The sequence below is a fragment of the Misgurnus anguillicaudatus genome, chromosome 16 (genome assembly GCF_027580225.2).
Source record: "Misgurnus anguillicaudatus chromosome 16, ASM2758022v2, whole genome shotgun sequence".
Lineage (NCBI taxonomy): Eukaryota > Metazoa > Chordata > Actinopteri > Cypriniformes > Cobitidae > Misgurnus > Misgurnus anguillicaudatus.
In genome coordinates this window covers 4343888-4365924 of record NC_073352.2, presented here as the reverse complement: position 1 = coordinate 4365924, position 22037 = coordinate 4343888, and the positions used below count along the sequence as shown (strand labels likewise).

The 22037-nt window shown below is 39.2% G+C and overlaps 3 protein-coding genes across 4 annotated transcripts in view; 2 read left to right on the top strand and 1 right to left on the bottom strand.

Annotated features, from left to right (window-relative positions):
- Window positions 1–5887: 5887 nt before the first annotated feature.
- On the bottom strand, window positions 5888–9892 carry LOC141350010 (uncharacterized). The gene is made up of 2 exons (XM_073854023.1): window positions 6641–9892; window positions 5888–6383 (listed from the first exon to the last, which is right to left on the bottom strand). Exon 1 carries the CDS (start codon window positions 9807–9809, stop codon window positions 7020–7022), a length of 2790 nt encoding a protein of 929 aa, XP_073710124.1. The 5' UTR covers window positions 9810–9892; the 3' UTR covers window positions 5888–6383; window positions 6641–7019.
- Window positions 9893–10037: 145 nt separating this feature from the next.
- nup62l (nucleoporin 62 like) lies at window positions 10038–16643 on the top strand. Its single transcript, XM_055178716.2, has 13 exons — window positions 10038–10182; window positions 10686–10976; window positions 11070–11347; window positions 12949–13023; window positions 13115–13213; window positions 13638–13742; window positions 13822–13933; window positions 14017–14161; window positions 14787–14836; window positions 15782–15916; window positions 16012–16123; window positions 16203–16269; window positions 16473–16643. Exons 2-13 carry the CDS (start codon window positions 10690–10692, stop codon window positions 16562–16564), a joined length of 1557 nt encoding a protein of 518 aa, XP_055034691.2. The 5' UTR covers window positions 10038–10182; window positions 10686–10689; the 3' UTR covers window positions 16565–16643.
- A 3880-nt stretch (window positions 16644–20523) lies between these two features.
- atrx (ATRX chromatin remodeler) overlaps window positions 20524–22037 on the top strand; it is a 67667-nt gene continuing 66153 nt past the window's right edge. The window contains exon 1 of one of the 2 annotated variants that reach the window (XM_073854022.1): window positions 20524–20664. In XM_073854022.1, the coding sequence (XP_073710123.1) occupies window positions 20645–20664 (20 nt within the window). In that variant the 5' untranslated portion in view covers window positions 20524–20644. Of the gene's footprint in view, window positions 20665–21125; window positions 21309–22037 lie in introns of those variants that run through there. The other variant, XM_073854021.1, reaches the window with a different exon arrangement.

Here is a 22037-nt window from a genome sequence, read left to right as displayed (position 1 = left end):
TACCAACAAGTATCTGGTAGCCTGAAGTGCCACTGTCTGGGACAACCAAGGCCAATGTTGGGACTTCATATTCAGCTCCAAGGAACTGTTTTGGGAAGGTGATTGTGACTGCGACATATCCAAGGTAGGGCACAGATTGACCATTGGCCCCTTCAACTTCCAGAAGGTTATAGAGTGGTTCGATCTGTTGCTCATGTAAGTATTGATCATAGAAACACTTTGTGACTGTGGTTACTTGTGAGCCTGTGTCAAGGAGACAGGTGAACTGTTTGCCTTGGATGGTAACTTGGCCTGTGCTTTTCGTGCCTATAAGTTTTTTTGGAACTCTAAAGGGGTGTTTCCTAACATTAGATTGGTTAAGGGTAGCACTGAACTTGGGTTTGGTTTTGGTATCACTTTTATCTTTAGCAGGGCGTTGGTGAACTGCTTCAGCCTCAGTTTGCCCTGCAACTGAGACTCCATCTAAAAATCCCTATTGTCTGGTGAGTGCTCTTTAGCCTCCCAAAGGCGTCGTTTTTCTTTCAGTTTATCTCTCTTCTCATTGACAAGAGTGGGGTTTGGATCATTACTGCAAGCTGAGGAAATGTGACCGTCTTCGCCGCAGTTGAAACAATACCAAGGTCTCGGCTGGGTGCTTGACTTTGAGCTGGTAGGTTTCCAGCTTGGTGCTCTGGGGTCAAATTTGGAAACTGGCCCACTTGATTGATACTCAGTGTTCCCCTTGGTCTTTGGGGCTTTCTTGGCTTTTTTAGACATCAGCGTGGTCAGTTGGTTCTGCAGAGATGCCACCTGCTGTTTAAGCTCTGTCAGTGGGTCAGACTCAGGCTGGAATGTTGCTTGTTGACTGCAGATGCATGCACTCTGAGAATTTGTCATAACCCGCTGTCGGTGTGAGCCAAGGTGCTTTTTCATACGTGTGGCTTTAGCTGCCTGCCTATCCTCCTCAGTGCGGATTAATAATAGGAGCTCTGAAAATGCTGGTGGATGACTTTTCTTTCCTTCGAGGTTGAGATCAGAGAGCAAAGGGTTGTCCCAACACCCATGACAAAACTGTTTTAGAATATGTCTATCTGCTTCTCCAGCAGCAGCTCCTTCTCTCTTAACCGCAAGGTTCAGGGCAGCTTGAAGGTGGCAGAGGTAAGTAGAAGCCTTTTCACCAGGATCCTGAAGAGTATTCATAAACTGAGCGAAAAGCTCCTCCCCGTCCTCAACGGTTCCAAAGGCTGCGTACAGCAGTTGAAGGTACGTTTTAAGAGTAGCTTCAGGGCTTAGTCTGTTGACAATATCCGCTGCAGGGGAGAGCAGACTTTCAAAGATTTTTCGTGATTTCTGAAGATTAGACAAGGTGGGATCTTTTCTGAAAAGCTCAACATGTGAATGCCATGTGTCATAATCTGTCTCACTATTGGGTGTGAATGTGTATTTAATTCATCTCTTCTCACAATGTGCTCAACAATGACCTTTTGAATTTCAGGTGGATTCAGGTCGCTCTCCACTATGGACAGACTTCGCTTCACATCAGCTGGTGAGCATGACTCAGCACCATTATGAATGAACCTTTCTCGAGAAGAATCACAAAACAGCTGGGGGTGTGAGGGTTCAAATGCGTCAAGTGACGTGCTCGGCTGTTTGGCTCCAAACTCATTATCACCACTGCCATCAGTCTCGATTGTATCACTGATTTCTGACATCATGTCTTTCAGCACCTCTTCGAAGCCTCGTCCACTTAGTTTTGCTAACTTCTTTATTTCATCGAGGTAGGCTTTGGTAGCACTGCAGCCAATTTTAGTTGTGTACACACTTGCCAGAACTTGAACATAGTATTTTACATCTGAAATGTGCTTAAGTTCATGTGTGTAGGGCAGAAGAGGGGCTAAGGTTTCAATAGCAGCACCATCTTGATACTCAATAATCAGGTTTTTATAAAAGTCTGAGTTAATGTCAGTAACTGGGACAAGTCTCATGGAGCCGTACTTCTTAAGGAAGTCTATGATCTCCTCGTCTTCTGGTGATTCAAGCAAACCACTCACTATTACGGCATGGGGACTTTGATACCTGAGCTCGTAATAAACTCCATGTTTGGTAAAGAGCGATCTATAAATGTGACAAATAGCTTATAAATAAATAGTATTAGTAGTATAAATAGCACAATTGGAAAAAAATGTTACACACATGTAATATGGTTCACTGCTAACACATAACTAGGCTCCTGGCTGGCTCGCCACTTGTAACCCCTTTTCTCAAATTAGTGTAATTAATAACTAATTTAAGTATTGGTAAATGAGATCTGGGCTAGTATCAGAAGCTCTAGATACGACTACGGAGCCTAAAAGAGTAAAATGTTAGCAGAAAACAGACAACACAAAACAGGTACATTTAAAAATGTATTATAAAATGTATTATAAATAAATAAATAAATTATTTACAATCCCTGCCTACCTAAGCCGGCTTCCTGAATGCACAGTGCACCATAAACTCAAAATAAATAACTCAATTGAGAAAAGAGTCGTTCAGTTCTGCGGTTGGCTCGCCACTGACCGCTAGGGTCAGAATCAGATCTATCCCTTTCTAAAACCAATCGGAGGTATCTTGAAAAACTCAATATCAGCAGCTTAACTTTCTCTCTGTCTCACTGCTTTCAACCAGATCTTGATACTTTCTAACAGCGTCTTCACCGGAGGAAAGTCATCAAGTGTTTGTTTTACTGGTAGGTTGCCTGGCAACTTGCAGGCAGAGTGATTTATTTGCACCACTCGCAGGCGATAAAGAGAATTGCACTCAGTAACCTTGTGTGGGTTACATGTGGCTTTATCTGCAGTGTTTCTAGATTGCTTCAAGCCCAGTTTCATTTCATATATGTTTTGTGGAGTTAATAAAAAAGTATAATTTAAGCTCTCTTTAACAACTTTTTTCATTATGGCAGTAACTTATTTTGACCTCTTAATAATCTTTGAAGTGTCGGCTTTCAAATGAGACTAAACTTATGCTTTTAGTGCAAAGACTTCATAAACTGTATCTATTTTAGTTTGGCTATGACATTTTTTGATGGAGGTTCAGAAACGGGGATTCAGGTTAACAGGTGAAAAAGATGAGTTTTTACTAACTAAAAGGCAAAATACTGCATACAAAAAGTTTTTTAATATATGACCTATAACAAAAACAACATACGTTATAACAAATATAATGATACATATTATATACATATAATAGAAAAAGTAAAAAAAAAAGGTAAAAATATGGGTAAAAGTTTGACCTGCATCATATTTACAATTTTAAAATCTGGCCTTCAACAAAGAGTAGTTGAAGACCCCTGTTTTCAAATGTATGCGATATTTAACTGGTGTAAGCCAGTGTAAAGATGCCAGAATAGGTTTTATGCCCAGCTGCACCACTTCCCGAACTTCAGCCAGCTCCTTGTTTCCTGTCTGCCATTATTGGACAAACTGATTAATCCAGGTGTGTCTGATTATTGTTGTTGTGACTACTGAGGTCAGGCACACCTGGATTAATCAGTTTGTTTGTGACTACTGAGTTCAGGCACACTTGGATTGATCAGTTTGTCCAATAATGATAGACAGGAAACAAGGAGCTGGCTGAAGTTCAGGAAGTAGTGCAGCTGGGCATAAAGCCTATTGGGCTTATGTGATCATACTTCTTAGATCAAGTAAGCACTCTTGCTGCGCCGTTTTAAAACCCGCTGAAGCTTACCTGTCTTGCATGACAACCCCGAGAAACAAGTTACAATAGTCTATTCTTGAGGTCATAAAATCGTGGATAAGCTTCTTTGCATCTGATGCACACAGCACATGGTGTATTTTGGAGATATTTTAAAGATGAAAGAATGCTGTGCGGCAGATGTTAGAGATATGACTATAGAAAGATTAATTACTGTCAAACATCACACCTAGATTCTTGACTGTGGAAGATGCCGCAACAGTGCAACCATCTATGGGCAACTTTTAATTTGACATATTTTGTTTGGAGCTATAGAGGGTATGCATTGACGTCACTTTTCCACGTCACCAGGCCGGAACTCGCCATGTTGAGTGGCAAATGAACAAAATGGCTGGTTTTCATAACGGCTGTTGCAAAAAACGCCAGTAAAACTGACTATTATCAGCTTAAATTGAACTTAGTTGAACTTGATAGCAGAGGTAGATGATACTTAGTTACATTAGTTACATTTTCCAAGCATCTGTGCTTTATTAGGGTGTTTGTATTGGAGAAAATGTTACTTCACTACATTCTAAAGCATAGAATCATACTGTGTATTCTTTAATAATGCATATTAAAATTTATTTAATACCTGATTACATTAAAATTGTGTACTTTTACTTGAGTAAAAGTATGTTAATGTAATTAAATATTAAATGTAAAACCAAAACTTATTATTTATGAAATGTAATAGAGTAAAAATTATGATTTTCCAAAGAAAAACATGGATAAAATACAAATACTTGAAAAAATACTTTTAAGTAGAAAGTAAACCTCTGCTTGATAGTGACCCTACTAGCAACTTATCAACCCACCTGTGGTCTGTGAACGTTGGCATGAAGGATTCATTTATTTCTCCTTTCTGTGTTTTTTGGCAGTCTGTAAAACGATACCTCCGAAATCACCGTGTTTTCGCTGATTTCACACTGTACACTCATTCTGCCGCTCTGTCTTTGGCCACTCAGTGGGCGTAACCGCAGTCCCCTCGCCGACGGTGACGTCATGTGCACACTCATTATGAATTTAGGGACCATCGCTAATGTAATACTGTACATCTTCAATAGTATTTAACAGTTTATTTAAATAAATATCAAAAATCTGTGTTTAGCTGACAACCACATAAACACGTTGGTTTTGTGACTGTTTGTTGACTTTCAGTCATTCCATTTTAATGCTGTTAAAAGTAGAAACGTATATATTATAGAGTAACTTAAAGACGGTCCCTAAATTCACCACTGTAAACTTGTAAATATTCACAAATCTATTTCAGCTTGAGCGAATCTCTGATCCAAGTAAAATCTAATTAGTTCATCCATGCTAATTTAGCAAAATATGCTTTTGCTGTTTACAAACAAAACAACACGTTCTATCGAGTACACGTAAGCTTTAATCACATCTCAAGTTAAAACTTAAAAATATATATATCAACTTTTGTTATGTCGAGATCACGAGAAAACAACTTTTTTGAGATAACGAGAAATTAATTCGTGGTCACGAGAAAACAAGCAAGCAAAAATAATAATAGTGCATGGACTCTCTCGGCTTCCTCTAACGCAACATCCACAATATGTTTCTATTAAATTAAGATATGACCAAGCATGATATGGTTTTAAAATGGCTCCCATATAAAATAAAAGTTGCCATGCAATGTTAATACATATTCAGTAAATATAATTTTGTGTAGTGGTATCCCAGCTAACACACGACGTGCTAGTTACGTAATTTATTGGTCATTTTTGGTAATTTCATGACTTACCAGCTGGCAACGTAACTGTTACGTCCTATGGAGGTAATTCCATTACCATTACAGTACCAAATCACCACGTCGCCAGTACGGACTCCTTACGTCGCAAGATAACCAAGTACGTCCCAGTTACGTAATAAATTTGTACTATTTTGGTAATTTCATAACTTACTGGCAACGTAACTGTTACGTCCTAGGGAGGTAATTTCATTACCATTACAGTACCAATTCACCACGTCGCCAGTACGAACTCCTTACGTCGCAAGATAACCAAGTACGTCCCAGTTACGTAATAAATTCGTACTATTTTGGTAATTTCATAACTTACTGGGAACGTAACTGTTACGTCCCAGGGAGGTAATTTCATTACCTTTACAATTATATTAAACATTAATTTCGTTTTCTATTTAGGTTAGCTTGTTTGCAAGGAACTGAAATGCACTAGTTACTATTACGATGCCAATCACCTCAGAGGATCTTTTAATCACAATTAACGTCCAGGACCCAAGGAATAAATGAAGAGCAAGAGACTTTGTGCAATGAACTGAATTTCTATTAAATAATCAAATAGAAATTGTAACAATAATTAAACACTCATAACAATGCAATTACTCAAATAAATATACAAATAAAGAACGTAGGCCTACATAAATAAATTGTTAAATACAGCAGTTGAAGTAGTGAAGGTAAATAATACAGATAATTGCAGTTGTGACGATGTATCAACACAGAATTAAATTCTTAAGTAAAGTTATTAACAGTCCCAAATGTCCGAATGTCTTATCTGATATAAGAGGTAGTGATCCGTTGTCGTTGGTTCGTTGATGTCTTCTCACGTGGCGATGAAGGATGACACACGTGTCCAGTTGATGTACACGTGCACCTATGTGAAGTTATGTATGTGTTTGTGTGTGTGTGTGTGGTTCTACAATAAAACAAATAAATACAATTACCATGATAATCTTCGCAAATGTTAGAAATGTGCATTCAGTGCTAACCGTTTAGCATAAATAATCGCTACATCATCACAGGTAGAAACGTAATGATGGCATTTACTTTGATAATCTACAAATATGCTTATATATTATATGACAACCAACTTAACATTTAGTTATTGTGATATACAGTGATTATCACTCATTTGAAACATATGACAATAAATATAAACACATTTCAACTTACGATCGTCAATGACGCACACTTATAACCATCACGGAGAAACATCAAACAAATGACTGGTCAATCACACCCATCCGCTGTCATTCGGTAGATCATCACAGACTCTGGCTCTTTATGGGACGATTAAACGTGTTGCATAGATTTCTGCAAGATTAATACGCTCCGTTTCTATAAAAGTTACGGAGACGGCAAACTTTGCGGTCTGCCATTGCAATATAAAGCCACTTCTCCTGCTGCTCTCGCGCAGTCTCAGTTTAAACCACACCCCGTGTCAATGCCAGACTGACCTCAGTACAGCCTTATCATTAAAGAAGGATATCTGAACAGAGTCTTTTTTACAGCCGCCCCCAAATTTGTGGTAACAAATTTGCCAGTATTAAGTTTATTGTGAGTCATCAGTGTCTGGAGGTAAGGCGGGTAGTCTTATTAATCGTGCAATAGGTCGGGTGTAAGTATGGTCTTTCACTTTAATTGAAGCACTTCTGACTCTACCATCAGAACCAGGAATGACAGATGTAACAGTGCCTACTCTCCAGAGGGCTCTTGGCATTTGTTCATCAGCAATGAGAACGACAGTTCCAACTGTAATATTTTCTTTGTCTTGGTTCCATTTCTGACGTGCTTGTAAAGTAGGCAGGAAATCATGAATAAAATGCTTCCAGAAGTGGTCACTTAGTATCTGACTGTGTCTCCATCTTTTTCGACTGAGAAGATCAGAATCAGGGTAAACTACCTGTGGCAGTGAAGAATCTGGCCGCCCCATGAGTAAAGAATTTGGGGTCACAGGATCTGGGTCACCTACATCACTGGAGACATAACCCAAAGGTCTTGAGTTTAAAATACTTTCAACCTCAAGCAAGATGGTTCTTAGGACTTCTTCTGTGACAACTTGAGCTCCAAGTGTTGTCCTTAGTGATGTTTTCACTGACCTTACTTCTCTTTCCCATGAGCCGCCAAAGTGTGGTGCGCTGGGTGGATTGAAGCGGAACCTGATCTGTTCTTTGGCTAGCTGGTCTTTGATAGTAGGCTGAATTTGGTGAAAAGTCTCTTCCAGCTCGGTATGTCCTCCTTTAAAATTTGTTCCCTGGTCTGAGAGAAGCTCATAAGGCTTCCCTCTACGGGCGATAAAACGCCTAAGAGACATCAAAAATGAGTCAGTGTCCATGTGATCGAGTAAGTCAAGGTGTACTGCTCGGGTCGTCAAACATTTATATATAATGCCCCATCTTTTCTCCGTACGGCGCCCTATTTTGATGACTAAGGGCCCGAAACAATCCACTCCTGTGGAATAGAAAGGGGGTCGAAACAATCTGAGACTTGATGGAGGGAGGTCTGCCATTCTAGGAACTGCTGCTTTCCCTCGCCACTTGTTACACTCAAAACATTCATGTTGGTACTTCTTAATCGCCTCTCTTCCGCGTAGGATCCAGAACTTTCGTCGTAATTCTGCATATACACGGCCAGCCCCTGGATGGTGCAATTTGTTGTCATAGTGCTTAATGAGGAGCTTTGAGACTGGGTGACTTGGAGACAGGACTATAGGATGCAAAAATTCATCGTTTAGACTGTCACATCTACGAAGCCTTCCTCCTACTCTAATCAATGCAGAGTTGTTGTCATATTCGGGAGTGAGTTTCATTAATCTGCTGCGATTAGGCACATTCTTCCCTTCCTTAAGCAAAGCATACTCTTCAGGGAAGTCTTGCATCTGACAGTGTCTCAAAACAGTTAATTCTGCCTCACTAAAGTCATCTGCATCAGGCGGTCCTTTATTGGCGGCCGCCCCATTCAGGGACTGCACTGTGGCTTCCAGAAGTTCTTGATAACTTTGAAATTGGAGGGCATCTGGTATTACAGTTCCTTTAGTCTCATTCACTACCCCACAAAATGCAGATTTCTTAAGCTCTTGAATGTCTTCAGTGTTTAGGCATTCTGGTGTCTTTGGCCAGTAAGAACTAGGATACAGCAAAAAGTCTGGACCTTTGTTCCAAGAAGTATTTCCAGCCAACTGATCCAATGTTAGACCTCTTGTTATGTCATCAGCAGGATTAGATGATGAGTTAACATAACGCCATGTTTTGGGGTCAGACAGCTCTTGAATTTCAGTAATTCGGACTCCCACAAATACTTTGTACCGGCAAGAGTCAGATTGGAGCCAGGCAAGAACTGTGGTTGAATCAGTCCAGAACACACAGTTGTGAATTTCCAAGGTCAGCTCTTTTTGCAACACCGAACCTAGCTGTGCTCCTGTCAATGCTGCACAGAGCTCCAATCGTGCTATGGAGAGCTGCTTCTTGGGTGCAACTCGGGATCTTGCAGCTAGGAAGGATACCTGAATATTGCTCTGATCATCTTCTGTTGTCAGATACGCCACTGAGCCATATGCCTTTTCAGAAGCATCACAGAATATGTGTAGGTTGCGACATTTTACAGTGGACTGAAGGCATGAACTATAGCATCTGGGCTGTGATATCTTGGCTAGTGCAGGCAGTTCACTTTCCCACTGACGCCATGCATCCAGTAAATGAGCAGGAAGGCAAGGGTCATCCCAACTTCGTTTTTTATCCCACAACATTTGGACAATGATCTTAGCCCTTGTGGTATAGGGGATAAGAAACCCAAGGGGATCATACTGTTTTGCCAGAGTACGGTAGATTGTCCGCATTGTGATTTCACCATCTTCACCTTGGTGGGGCTTATATGCTAACGTATCCAATTTGCATTGCCATAGTAGGCCAAGGGTCCTTTCTTGAGGATTGTCTGTCCCTTGACTAAGCCAGATCTCACTGCTATCTGATCTTAGCTCAGCTGGAAGGTGTTGAATAACTGTAGGGACATTGCTTGCCCACTGCCTCAGCTCAAATCCACCCTTTGATAGATGATCCTGCAATCGGTGAACTAGTTTCTCAGCCTGTTCTTCAGTTGGCACACTTTGTAAACAGTTGTCTACATAGAATCCACGCTCCACTGTTTTTCTCACCTCATCTGTAGGCTCAAGGTAATTCTTTACGTGTGACTGAAGGGCAAATGTAGCACAGCAGGGGCTACAAGTGGTCCCAAACGGAAGAACCTCCCATTGATAGACTGTGGCAGGTTCCATTGTTTTTCCATTGCGCCACAAGAATCTGAGGTATGGTTTGTCTTCATCAAGGAGGCGGACTTGATGAAACATTCCGCGTATATCACTGCAGATCGCTACAGGGTGTTCCCTGAAGCGCAGTAGAACTCCCAACAAACTTGCTCCTAGAGTAGGCCCGGGCAACTGTATTCATGAATTATCATTTGTGATATAACCATCATAACAAAGTATATTATATCCTAACCCCAACCGGCTAGGATTTTTTTATGTGACATGACATACAACATCGTCATGTAAACAGACTCGAAACATCAGTTATTTACTATATAACGTAGTTAATACCAAAGACCTCTGTACTGCAGTAATGTGATGTTATTTTGATCAGGCAGTGTTACAGACTGCTGCAGCAGGGGTCCTCACCAGCGCATGTGACGCAGAGTACGCGCGCAGAAGCTGGCTTCAGTCTGTAAGTTTTTTTGTTTTGTTATTTCATTACCGATTAAATGTGTAAATTCTTTATATATTATTAAATGTTTAATTTATAGTATGTATTTAATATTGCGTTTATTATTTTGTTTGGTAGTAGGAATGTACGCATGTGATATGATGAGCATTCAGTAAACTGCCAGCTAGCTGGATACTCAGAGGTTTAAATATAACTATACGGTTATAACTGTCATTTGATTAGTTTTTGCGATTGTAGTAACAGTGAATATTTAAGAGTTGAGTAATTTAGCTTGTAATAGCGTCTCAGAGCCTCGTGAGTTTGAGGTAATAAACAGCATTTTTGATATATCGAGTATATTAATTAGACAGCTGAATGTTCAAAATACCATCTAGGTAGACATCTTGATAGGGTTTATAGAAACGGACACTGTCCCTTATTATCTAACTAGCTGAATTTTAATAGGCATGTTTTGTCAAAATGGGTCATTAAAATGTGAACATTTAGTTTTTGTCTTGTGGCAGCACTATGGCGTTTAACTTTGGCCAACCGGGGACTGGAGGGTTCAGCTTTGGGACTCCTAAAACTACAGCATCAGCCCCAACAGGCTTCGGTCTGCAGAGCAGCAGCACCCCTGCAGCAGGGGGCTTTTCTTTTGGGAGCAGTCAGCCTCAGACTCAAACCTTTGGAAACCCCCCATCACAGATCGCAGGACTTCTCACACAGTCCACACAGAATAATGGCAGCACTCAGGGTGGATTCAGCTTCGGGGCCCAAGCCCAAAGCGCCCCATCCACTGGAGGCTTCTCATTTGGGTGAGATTGCTCACTTTATTTAAATATTCATGACCTAACCTAACACTGGTGTTTGGGGTGATTACCTTTTTTCATTGTCTCTTTGGATCCAAGTGCCTCTCTTCCAAAACTTGGCACACCCGCATCATCACAGCCGGCAGCATCACAGCCTGCTCCTACAGGTTTGACTCTTGGGGCTTCAACTGCTGGGACGGGCTTCTCTTTCGGAGGTCTATCCGCTCAGACGTCTACAGCCCAGCAGCCTACAGCCCAGCAGCCTACGGGAGGATTCAGCTTTGGAGCACCTAAAGTTCAGGCAACTTTAGGTGCACCTGTTCAGCCCACCCCTGTACAGCCCACCCCTGCCCTCTCTCTGGGGGCACAATCCACAGGTAATACAGAGTATTGCAAGCATCTTCATATTTTCCTTGAAATTGTTTGGATTTAAAAAAATAATAATAATTTAGTGGGCTGTCATAGTGAGCTTTGATTCATTCATTTATTCTGTGATAACACTTTACAATAAGGTTGTATTTGTTATTATTAGTAAATGCATTGGCTTACATGAGCTAACAACAAACAAGGCCTTTTCTGTGCATTTATTGAAGTCCCTTTGAAATCAAAATTCGGCCGAAAATAGCAAAAAACTAATTTTCGGTGTTTGGCCGAACAAGTGAGAAAACGAATAAACTGTACAGAACAATGAGGTTTTTGATAACGTGATCAAATAGCAACAAGCGCCGAGTGAGAGGTTACTTCACTGTCAATGTGTGTCAATGAAAAGGAATGAGCCATTATTTAAAATAGAATTTACAAATCCTTGGGAACTTTTGGGATATATAAACACACAATTGCATGAAATATATCACTGTGCAAGTGTTTTTTTTTTTTTTTAGAAATTTTCTTATAAATAATCTTAGATGTTGTCGCTTTAAAATGAATAAATTGAATGATTGCTCATTCAATAGCTAATAGATTCATGTTAGCTAATGCATTAACTGTTAATGTTTACAAATTCAATATTGTAAAGTGTTACCCATTCTTTCACAAAGACCCGAGCTTTGGTTTGGCTTGCATTTTAGATTTCTTCCAGTTATTTGGGGTTAGGAAGGAGAACCAATAAATATAATATTCAAAATTTTTTTTGAGCATAAAAGCAGTGTAAGTGTCTACCTTTGTGTACAACAGGTTCCAGTTACACAGAATTAAAGGGGACAGAGAATGAAAAACCATTTTTACCTTGTCTTTGTTGAATAATGGTAGTTCACATTCACATTCACAAACATACAAAAAGTGCTAAACATGCTAAACATCTCAGTCTCATAGAAATTCCTCTTTTAGAAATGTCAGCCAGAAAACAGCCTAATCTGAAAAACTGATGCTTATGACATCATAGGCATCTAACTGCCCCTCCACTTTAAAATAATTGGCTACATTTTTGGAGTGGCAGCAAAGTCAGCCAATCGGTAATGAGATTGCAAGTTTAGCCAGTAGGGGGAGCCAAATAGGTGCAAAACCAGTTGTTTAAAATCCCCCACCCTAATAGAGCTATCTGAGAGAGGTTTTTAGGAAGCTTCTAAGGCATTACAGACCCAAACAAAAAAATGTTTTGTCTACATGTCACATCACAGAACAAGGATAACTACTCCGTTCAATCATTCTATGTCACCTTTAAGTATTATGGTGCAAACAACAAAAAATTTGAGACACCAGGTCTTAGGAGTTTAAACATTAACATGTTATATTTCGTTTAAATATTTGGCTACAATTTTACTAAAGTGAGTGAAGACTAATTAAAAATTTAATAAAATGTATTTTGCTCACACGTTGGACCAGTAGCCACATGGTCTTTTTCACACAAAGAATTAGTCTGGGAAAAAATGTATTCTGTGCTATTGCAGATATTACATACCATGTCCCATACCCTTATACCACCTGTCACCACATAGCCATAGCAAGTAATTAAAATATATATGTTTTTTCTGAATCAAAGGTTTAACTCTGGGAGCTCCCACTTCTGCCTCCGCCGTCCCAACAACTGCAATTAACTTTGGAATCAAAGCTTCAGGCACGTAACCGCTATAAATAAACTGATGGATGTTACATAAACTGACAAGAGAAATATGTGTGTGTATAAGTTCTGTTTTTTGTTTTTGTAGCTACCCCAGCACCTGCCAGCTCTGCCCCGAACACCTCAGCACCATTATCTTCTCTGTTTGCTGCACCTATAACCTCAACACAACTCGCAGGATTCACTCGTGAGTTCATCTACCACGCTAGCTGTCTTCGAAAATCAATATCATCAGATACTTGAGAGGAAATCTAACAGCCTTCTTCAGCGCAGAGAAGTAGTGGTGTTTCTGTTACCCTTAAAATTGCACAAAATTAAATTGGCAATTAAAAACACCCATAGAGATATGAGAGTTTAAGTGAAATTGCAGTTATCACAAAATTTTCACATTGACATGTCACTTGACGTTCGTAAGAGTCACATAATCATTCTTTAAAGATGTTATATTGCATACTGTGACCTCTGAGAAACACGAATTTTCATGAGAATATTATCACAATCAAAAAAATCTGGATAGTCTTAAAACAGGCTTCATTTATTTTAATACAAATTAGTGTTTTTGATGTCCAAAGTGAAGATTAAGATGGGTTTTTTTTTCTTTTCCTTTACAGTGGGCTCTTCAACAGCCTCAGTGGCCCCTGCTATGACATCATCATCCATGGCTCCCACAAGCCTAACACTGAAACCTCTAGGAACAGCACCTACTACAACCACAGGTTACTACTGAACGTTTCACGTATAGCCGTATTTTGGAAAACAATCCTTATATTTGAGTGCGTGTACGTGTGTTTTTAGCTTCTGCAATGACAGGAGCTTCCACAGGCTTTTCTCTCGGACTGAAGACGGTCGTATCTACTGCACCAACCTCTATAGCCGCTGTCACATCTACTTCTGCTGTCACAACCAGGTACAGCACTTTTCACATCTGAAATGTCTTGGTTCTGTATTTTTTCAATGCACATGTAAAATGTTGTTGTGCTCTTTGGTCAGCGCTGCTCCAGTGATGTCATATGCCCAGCTGGAGGCTTTGATCAACAAGTGGAGCTCTGAATTAGAAGACCAAGAAAGACACTTTCTTCAGCAAGCCACTCAGGTCAATGCCTGGGACCGAATGCTGGTGGAGAATGGAGAGAAGGTAGAGACGCACTTTATTCCCTTGTGCCCCATACATATACAGTTTAGATTAGCATGGAAGTGTAACACTTTATTTTGATAGTCCACTTTAGACATTTTACTAATTATAAGTTATTTTGCAACGACTCTCTTACGATTGGTAGTTGATGTTTAATATCTGCTAACACTATTGTGATGGTTCACCAACATATATTCTATTGACTATTAGTATCTTTGCAGGTGCATGTCAACTTATTGCACTAACCCTCTAGGACAGTGTTTCTCAACCCTGGTCCTCAAGGACCCCCTTCCAGAAAGTTTTAGATATCTCCTTATTTAAAACACCTGAACCAACTCATCAGCCTCCTTCCAGAATGTCTCTCTATCAAGCTAATAATTTAAATCAGGTGTGTTAGTTAAGGAGACATCTGGGGCATTCTGGAGGGGGGTCCTTGAGGACCAGGGTTGAGAAACACTGCTCTAGGACAGTCTACTTACAAACTCTTGAGGTTTCATTGACATGTAGTTGCAAAGTTATTTTTAGTTGGATAGAAAATCTAAAGTGGACTATCAAAGAAGTTAAATTTCTTGTCACTTATCATATTTTTGGTATAATGCCATAATCCTGTTTATTTTTGTCTTGTTAGATCACATCTTTACATAAAGATATGGAGAAAGTGAAACTGGACCAAAGAAGGTGCTCTTTGTAAACTTTTTTAACATTATGGGAGAGTGGGGCACAAAGTAATACTTTTTGGCTTTGGCTCTGTCATTCAAAAAACATTTAAGTTAGATGAATGTTTTTTCACAATCACACACACACACACACACACACACACACACACACACACATCTTCACTACAAATGAACTCATTCCCTGCCAGCCTTTTTTAAAGCTGTTAGGAAGTGCTGATATGTTTCAAAATGGTTTTATGTTTTAGGTAACAACACAGTGATTAAAGTAATATACGGTTGGATTTGGTGATTTACAAACCCAACTCAGAAAAAAAAACATAAGATGAGGAAAATTTTACTTTCATGCCTTCAAAACACTGTTTATTCAATATCTTCACCAAAACACATTAAAACTTTCCACAAATTGACAGGAGATATTCTGACAGTAAGAGAAAAAGACCAAAAGCACAGATTGCTCTGCCCTGCATGGCCTTTGGCCTGTGTGGCCTTTTTGGTAACTGTGGTTATTTTACTCCATTATTGTGAGCAGGAATCAAAACTTAGGCAAGACAACATTCTTATCATGTACCTATTGCGGAGAAGAGCAATTAGAAGACATTTTATAAGGAACAGGTGCGCTTTGGTTTTGAATGATGTTGATGTGCTTACCAAAACTTCTCACCAAAGAGCTACTAGGTATGTTCATGGCTAATAAAGCAATAAGAGAGCCTGTTCGTTGGGACTGATTGCTTTTAGACTTGTAAAGAGTTCATTTGCAATTTGCAGAGACCTCCTAATTCAGGCGGTCTCAGGGCGGTTGTTTTAGTGCAGATCCGAGCACGATTGCCATGTTTACAAATGCCAAACAAAGCAAATAAAGGAAGAAAATGCACCAGGTACGGAAACAAAGGGTCAGGTCTGAAAACACCCTTAAAGTTTTGTTACTCTCTTGGTGTTAAAACCATAGGCTAGATCAAGAACTGGACTTCATCCTCTCGCAGCAGAAAGAGCTGGAAGATCTTCTCGGTCCATTAGAGGAGTCCGTCAAAGAGCAAAGCGGGACCATTTACATGCAGAACGCAGATGAGGAACGCGAGCGAACGTAAGAGCAGAAACACAGTCAAAGCTTAATATAGGGATTATGTCTTTGCACCGTCCTTCCAGGACTGCATTGAGTCTCTACTTTGCATCATCCAGGTACAAGCTGGCAGAAAATGTGGATGCCCAGCTGAAGAGGATGTCCCAAGATCTGAAAGAGATTATCGAACATCTCAACACATCCAGTGGGCCTGCTGACACCACTGATCCGGTGTGTTAAATATGGTCCAGATTAGTGCTTTAATATGTATAATGTGTTGTGGCTAATACTGATTTATTTTGTGTTTCAGCTTCAGCAGATCTGCAAAATTCTCAATGCACACATGGATTCCCTTCAGTGGGTGGAACAAAACTCTGGTTGGTATCTTTGGACAAGAACTGAAGTGATGTCTATATGCCAGCATCATCGTACATAAATTAAACATTATTAACATAAACTAAAGATTATTCAAAATATTAGAAGTGAGACTTTAAATATGAAATATTTAAACAATTCATAGGATCTTAAGTATGCCATGTTAAATTAACATGTATGTCTGACATGTACTTTCTGTTTGCAGCTTTACTCCAGAGGCGAGTGGAAGAGGTCTCAAAGTTGTGTGAAAACCGCAGCAAGGAACAAGAGAAGAGCTTTCGTTTAAACTTCCAGTAACCATGCAGAAATTGTTTCATCAGCTGTAAATGATTGTCGTTTTTGTTATTTGCTTGAAAATAAAATACTTTGTACCAGTTTTCTCTTCGGGTTACTTGGTTAATGCATTATTTCTTTTCTTACAATTTGTGAATAAGTAAACAAAAATATGAAGTGATTTTTGTAACACTTAGTTAATATTGTAATACTACCCTACTTTAGAATAACATTATAAATCAAAAGGCAATTCAAACAATGTTTGTATTAAAGTATTTTTTTCCTTAAACAATTTAAAACACTTTATGAAGTGGTCCCCAAATTAGGAAGATGTTTTATCCACGTTATGTTGGATTGCGGAAGTGATGTGATGTATTTCCCTTTATCTGTGCGAGACTTCCGTTTCAATAGCCGGCCAGTAGAAATCAATGTTGTGGGAGCACACACAAAACACGATTAAAACAGTTATGGTAAATATTTACTAAACCCGCCATGTAAAACCCAGTGGGAGGATGAAATGAAGAAGTGGCCTGATGACACATCATATGAAGATATATTCATTTATTTTGTGTTGTTGCTCGGAGTTGACAGGTCTTCAGTGTGTTAATATAAAAGCACAGAGGCATAGAGTACATGTACAGTGGGAAAGTCAGTCTAGTTTTTGTACATAAAAATACCAAGAATTTGTGTTTTTACCTTTCTTCATATGTATGTATAAAATGTCCCAACTGTCCCCCGCAGTGAGGTTTTATAAATATAAATTTTTAATAGACTTAAGTTATAATGTTTTTAAAAACATAAAGCTTATGTGAATGTAGCACTTCCTTTTGACAGTCAGCAGCAGTATCTTTCTTATTCAAGTTATTTGAACAGACCATAATAAACATATAAACCAATTACATTATTCAGTAGTGTGTTAGTTTGATACAAAATAATGTTATATTGCTTCTTACGCAGGGAGACATGGGTAATTTAGGAAATAATTTGCTTTCTCATTTAAAAACATAACATAAAAGTACATGCAAACACATTAGTAACTATTAAAACGGTAACTTAGCAGTTTTAAGTAACACAGCATTTAAGAAAAAGAACATCACACCAACAGCAAAATATTTTGTGTGGTGGTAGTGTGATGGTCTGGGGCTGTTTTGCTGCTTCAGGACCTGGACCAGAAGACTTGTGGTGATAAATGGAACCATGAATTCTGCTGTCTACCAAAAAATCCTGAAGGACAGCATCCAGCAATCTATTCATGACCTCAAGCTGAAGTAAATGTTTGCTGTGTTTTTTTAAATGTTTTATTTGCCAGACTATTAAATGTATATATTGTATAATTAGTTCATTTCGTTGTCATAGGTAGCCTAATGTTGGTTGTGCAGTGACTCGCGTGAGTCCCTCCACCTCCCACTGTCATCCACCTCTGAGTTGAAATTCTGGCAATAAATCTGTAGGGCAAAAAAGTTAATTAGTTAGCTTTTTTTCCATTTTGTTTCAATTAAAACATTCAAACATTTGTAATATTGTAATATTTATGCAAGATACAAAGTATAATAAACAAACAAACAAGATATTACCTGAAAAAAAAGGCTGCTCTTAATTCAATTACTTGGCAATGCCTATTCTGTTGGCAAAAATGGCATGTATGGCATGTTTTAGCAATATTTCTATATTTTTCCTTTTAAAGTCTGTGTAAGTGATATTAAATATGTGTTTTGAGATTGTCACACCACAGAAACGTGTTATTAACTACCCAGCCAAATTGATAGTGTTTATACATTTTCTCTAATTTTGATCTCAAGTGTAAAGCCAGTCAACATTAAAGTACATAAAGATGTGCTGTCAGTTCACCCAATCAGATATTTAAACAAAAAACAACAACAATTTGTACAAAACAAAATATAGGCTGCCCAAGTTCAAGCTTTGTCTTTCAGAAATATATTCAGAGACCACCAACCTGCACCAACTCGTCATTTTATACATTTGTCGCACTCGCATTAGTTGCTAAAACCCTAAACACAAGGTCTAAATAGGATTTTTATAAAGATTTAATAGTAATCGGGCAACACTGCGAATGCTGCATCCGCGCGCTCTCACAACTCCCCGCCACAGCGGTTAAAGTTGCAGTGTGTAATTTTTAAAAGGATCTCTTGACAGAAATGCTAAATAATATACAAAACTATATTTTCAGGGGTGTATAAAGACCTTTTTATAATGAACCGTTATGTTTTTATTACCTTAGAATGAGTCGTTTTATCTACAAACACAAGGGGTCACCATACGTGGAAGTCGCCATTTTGTGTCGCAATGTTTCTACAGAAGCCCGTAACGACCAAACTTTTTTACTATGTTGTCTCTGACGATGACATATTTTTCCGGTGGTGGCTACCGTAGCTTTTCTATGCGTTTTAAAAGAAAGGGTGAGCAGTGGACTGAGCCGTTGGTTGCAATTCGCAACCTCACCACTAGACTTCGCTAAAATTTACACACTGCACCTTTAAGGAAAAATAAATTGCCTCACAGCGGCCTAAATATCCATCATTTACACTACAATATACAGTAGTTAGTCATTCGGACTTCACATTTTATTTCTGAAATGATACATTTTACGAGGTCCGCACCTCGGTGACCATAACGTTAACTGGCTACGGCCATGATTGAATAACTAAAGTTATGTGTTATTTCACAAATATATTAACAGTAATTACAACTTAGGCTACGTCGTTGGGCCGTCCTGTTTCTCTTCGTGTGATAGGATGGGATGAGGTGAGACTGACAATTACCAGCAAAAGTCTAATTTAGTTGCACTTGATAAAGCAACTTATCAACCCACCTGTCTACGTTGGCAAGATCCAATTACTTCTCCTTTTGGTGTTGCCAGTCTGTAAAACGATAGCTCCGAGTTCTTGTTAATCTGTTAGTCCAGTCTATCGCACAACAGCTTTTTCCCCATAGACGCGTTGCTGTTTTTGCTGATTTCACACTGTACACTCAGTCTTTTGCCACTCAGTGGGAGTAACCGCAGTCACTTTCGTCGAAGGCGACGTCACATGCATACCCTCTATTCGTGGACACGTACATTTTAATAAAGTCTTGCAGTTTTTGTAACAAAATTTTTGTCACATGCTCATTATGCATCAAAGGTTTAATGCACTCATTTGTCGCCACTTACTGGCGTTAATATGCAATGACATAAAAGAACGAATCATTAAGCGTATCTGAATGAATCTTTTGAGTGAACGAATCAAACTAACCTAACCCAATCACTGAGATGAATAACATTTTCCACGACTTTTCGACGCTTCTGAAGCAAGGGAATTGTTATTTTTGTAATCGACACCCAGGCGTTTTTATCATCTGTTTTTTATCCAGATGTCAATGCGACCAAGAGCGTAGAACCCTAGAGGCGAAAGGCTTTTTTTAGGCTAAAGGTTCCAATGCAACACCAGCCCCAGAAGCAGCCTTCGCCATTTTGGGGTAATAGTCCGCTTCTTGCTGTCGCTATGGAATTATCAGCTGCTTTGTTAAAATGCGTACATTGATAGTTTTTCCAGTGGACTTGCGAAAATTGCGTTCTTTTATTCAACTTTGACTTCTCCTTCGTTGTCATTTTGTGTAGGCTATCTGTGATGTTGTCCCAGTGTTGTCCAGTTGGAATTTTCACCCCAAAATGGCGGCCGCGCTACGGAAGCGCCACCTTGTGACAGTTTACAGAAAAGCACCAGAGTTTCGCCTCGCCTCGGTTCTACTTGATGCGGCGTTAATGGATGTCTACACATAGACCCCCCATATAATAAAGAGTAATTTTATTTTAACAATCTTAGCCTACGTATAACAAACAGCAACAATAGGCATAAGAAAAGTAACACACAAAAGTAACACATACATTTTTACAGTTGATGAAAGTAGTTTGTAGATATTTTCTTCCTGGTTCACACCTATGGGACAGAATGAGCCAATCAGCTGCACGGAGCTTTACAGCATCATGGGTCCTGGCATTGTTTAATATCAAGCCGTTTTTGTCTGCGCTTAGGCAAATAAAAAATATTTAAAACATTTATAAGAAGCACATTCCGGAACAGCTTGCAGTTGAATTAAATTAAAGAAATGACGACCGACATCTACAGGTATGTGCACTTGAGGATTCATGCATAGTGTTATCCGAGATGCATGCACCACAGAACATGCATGCACATGTTGTCAGACATGTGTAAACTGCACACATTAAGTGCAAAGCCTGCACAAAGGTTAAATAAATGCAACACAATGGCATGGTTGTTTGGTGTGTTGGGGTCACGGGATCAAAGGACATTAAAACAAAGGAGTGGCTTTATTTTTGCACATTTTCATCTGGATACAAGCACGGGTCCGGTGTTTGTGTCCTAATGTCTTCTCTGCAGTTTTTTCCTCATTACATGCATCCATTCTGCCATGCGTTATTTTAGACCTTATTTCGTGTAATAATATTCAGTGCTCAAAGCGGGTCATTTGTTTGAAGTGCGTCGCTGGAGCGTCTCTATATTCTCTCGTGCTACATTCAGAGTGCGCGCGCACGAGATGAGTATCGTGTGCGCCATTTTAGCGCGTCTCTAGTCATCCGGGCAAGATGGCGCTCTCGCTTTGTCTGTCTTGGTCGGCATAAAATCAGTATTTACTCTAGGGATGCACTCAAACACTTATTTGACAAGCACGAAGAGAACGACATTTCTTCTGCTGACAGCCTGAAGACATCTCCGAGGTCTGCGCGTGAGATGAGCACAGAGATCTTACGGTGGGTGAAGTGAAGAAGCCGGGCATACACACATGCAGTTGTGCACTTCACATACATGTCTAACTATTGCAACTAGTGAGATGTCGACATGGCTCATTTTATAGCGAGTGTAATCCTGAGGTAATTAAGTCACGCAATCCCTTAAAATATCGATAATGTGGCTTTCTTTGTTAGCCGGTTGTATTTGCAGTGTTCAAATGCTACAGCTAGGCCCTTTCTTCACCAAATTCTTAGTACTTCAAAATTCACTATTGTACATCAACACATTTAGAGTTTATACAGTACCGTTTCATTCCGTCTCTGAGGTGATTTCTTGTTAAATAGACACGTGCATTTAAATCAGTTGAAAAGCGGCGTCAAATAAGTTGTCAAATGTTTTAACATCAAGTAACGTTAAGACTAAGGGTAATCTGTATGATCTTATGTAAATGTACATTATTTCGTTAGTGTATTTGCTTTATCTTCAGTGTATGCATGAACTGATTGTTTTGTTATTAGCGCGCGCCAATGAAATGCCTCCTCAGGCGCGCTGACAATCTACAGACCGGAAGTCTTTCATTTATGTACTACTATGGAGTTCATTTATTTTGTGGGATTTATCTTCACAGTTGCTTATAGTTTGCTCACGGTTGATTTAAAAAGCACATTGTGTTTGCATACCTTAAATAAATTAGATAAAAATTATTTCTAAATTCTCAGGTCTGATATAGGAGACTAGGATGCTTAAAA

Bases quoted from the DNA above. Each gene is read 5' to 3' on its own strand.
- LOC141350010 (XM_073854023.1), bottom strand. From the start codon at position 9,809: ATGTTTCATCAAGTCCGCCTCCTTGATGAAGACAAACCATACCTCAGA.
- nup62l (XM_055178716.2), top strand. From the start codon at position 10,690: ATGGCGTTTAACTTTGGCCAACCGGGGACTGGAGGGTTCAGCTTTGGG. The intron at 16,124-16,202 runs GTGTGTTAAATA...TTTGTGTTTCAG, and splicing joins CTGCTGACACCACTGATCCG to CTTCAGCAGATCTGCAAAAT. The intron at 16,270-16,472 runs GTTGGTATCTTT...TTCTGTTTGCAG, and splicing joins GTGGGTGGAACAAAACTCTG to CTTTACTCCAGAGGCGAGTG.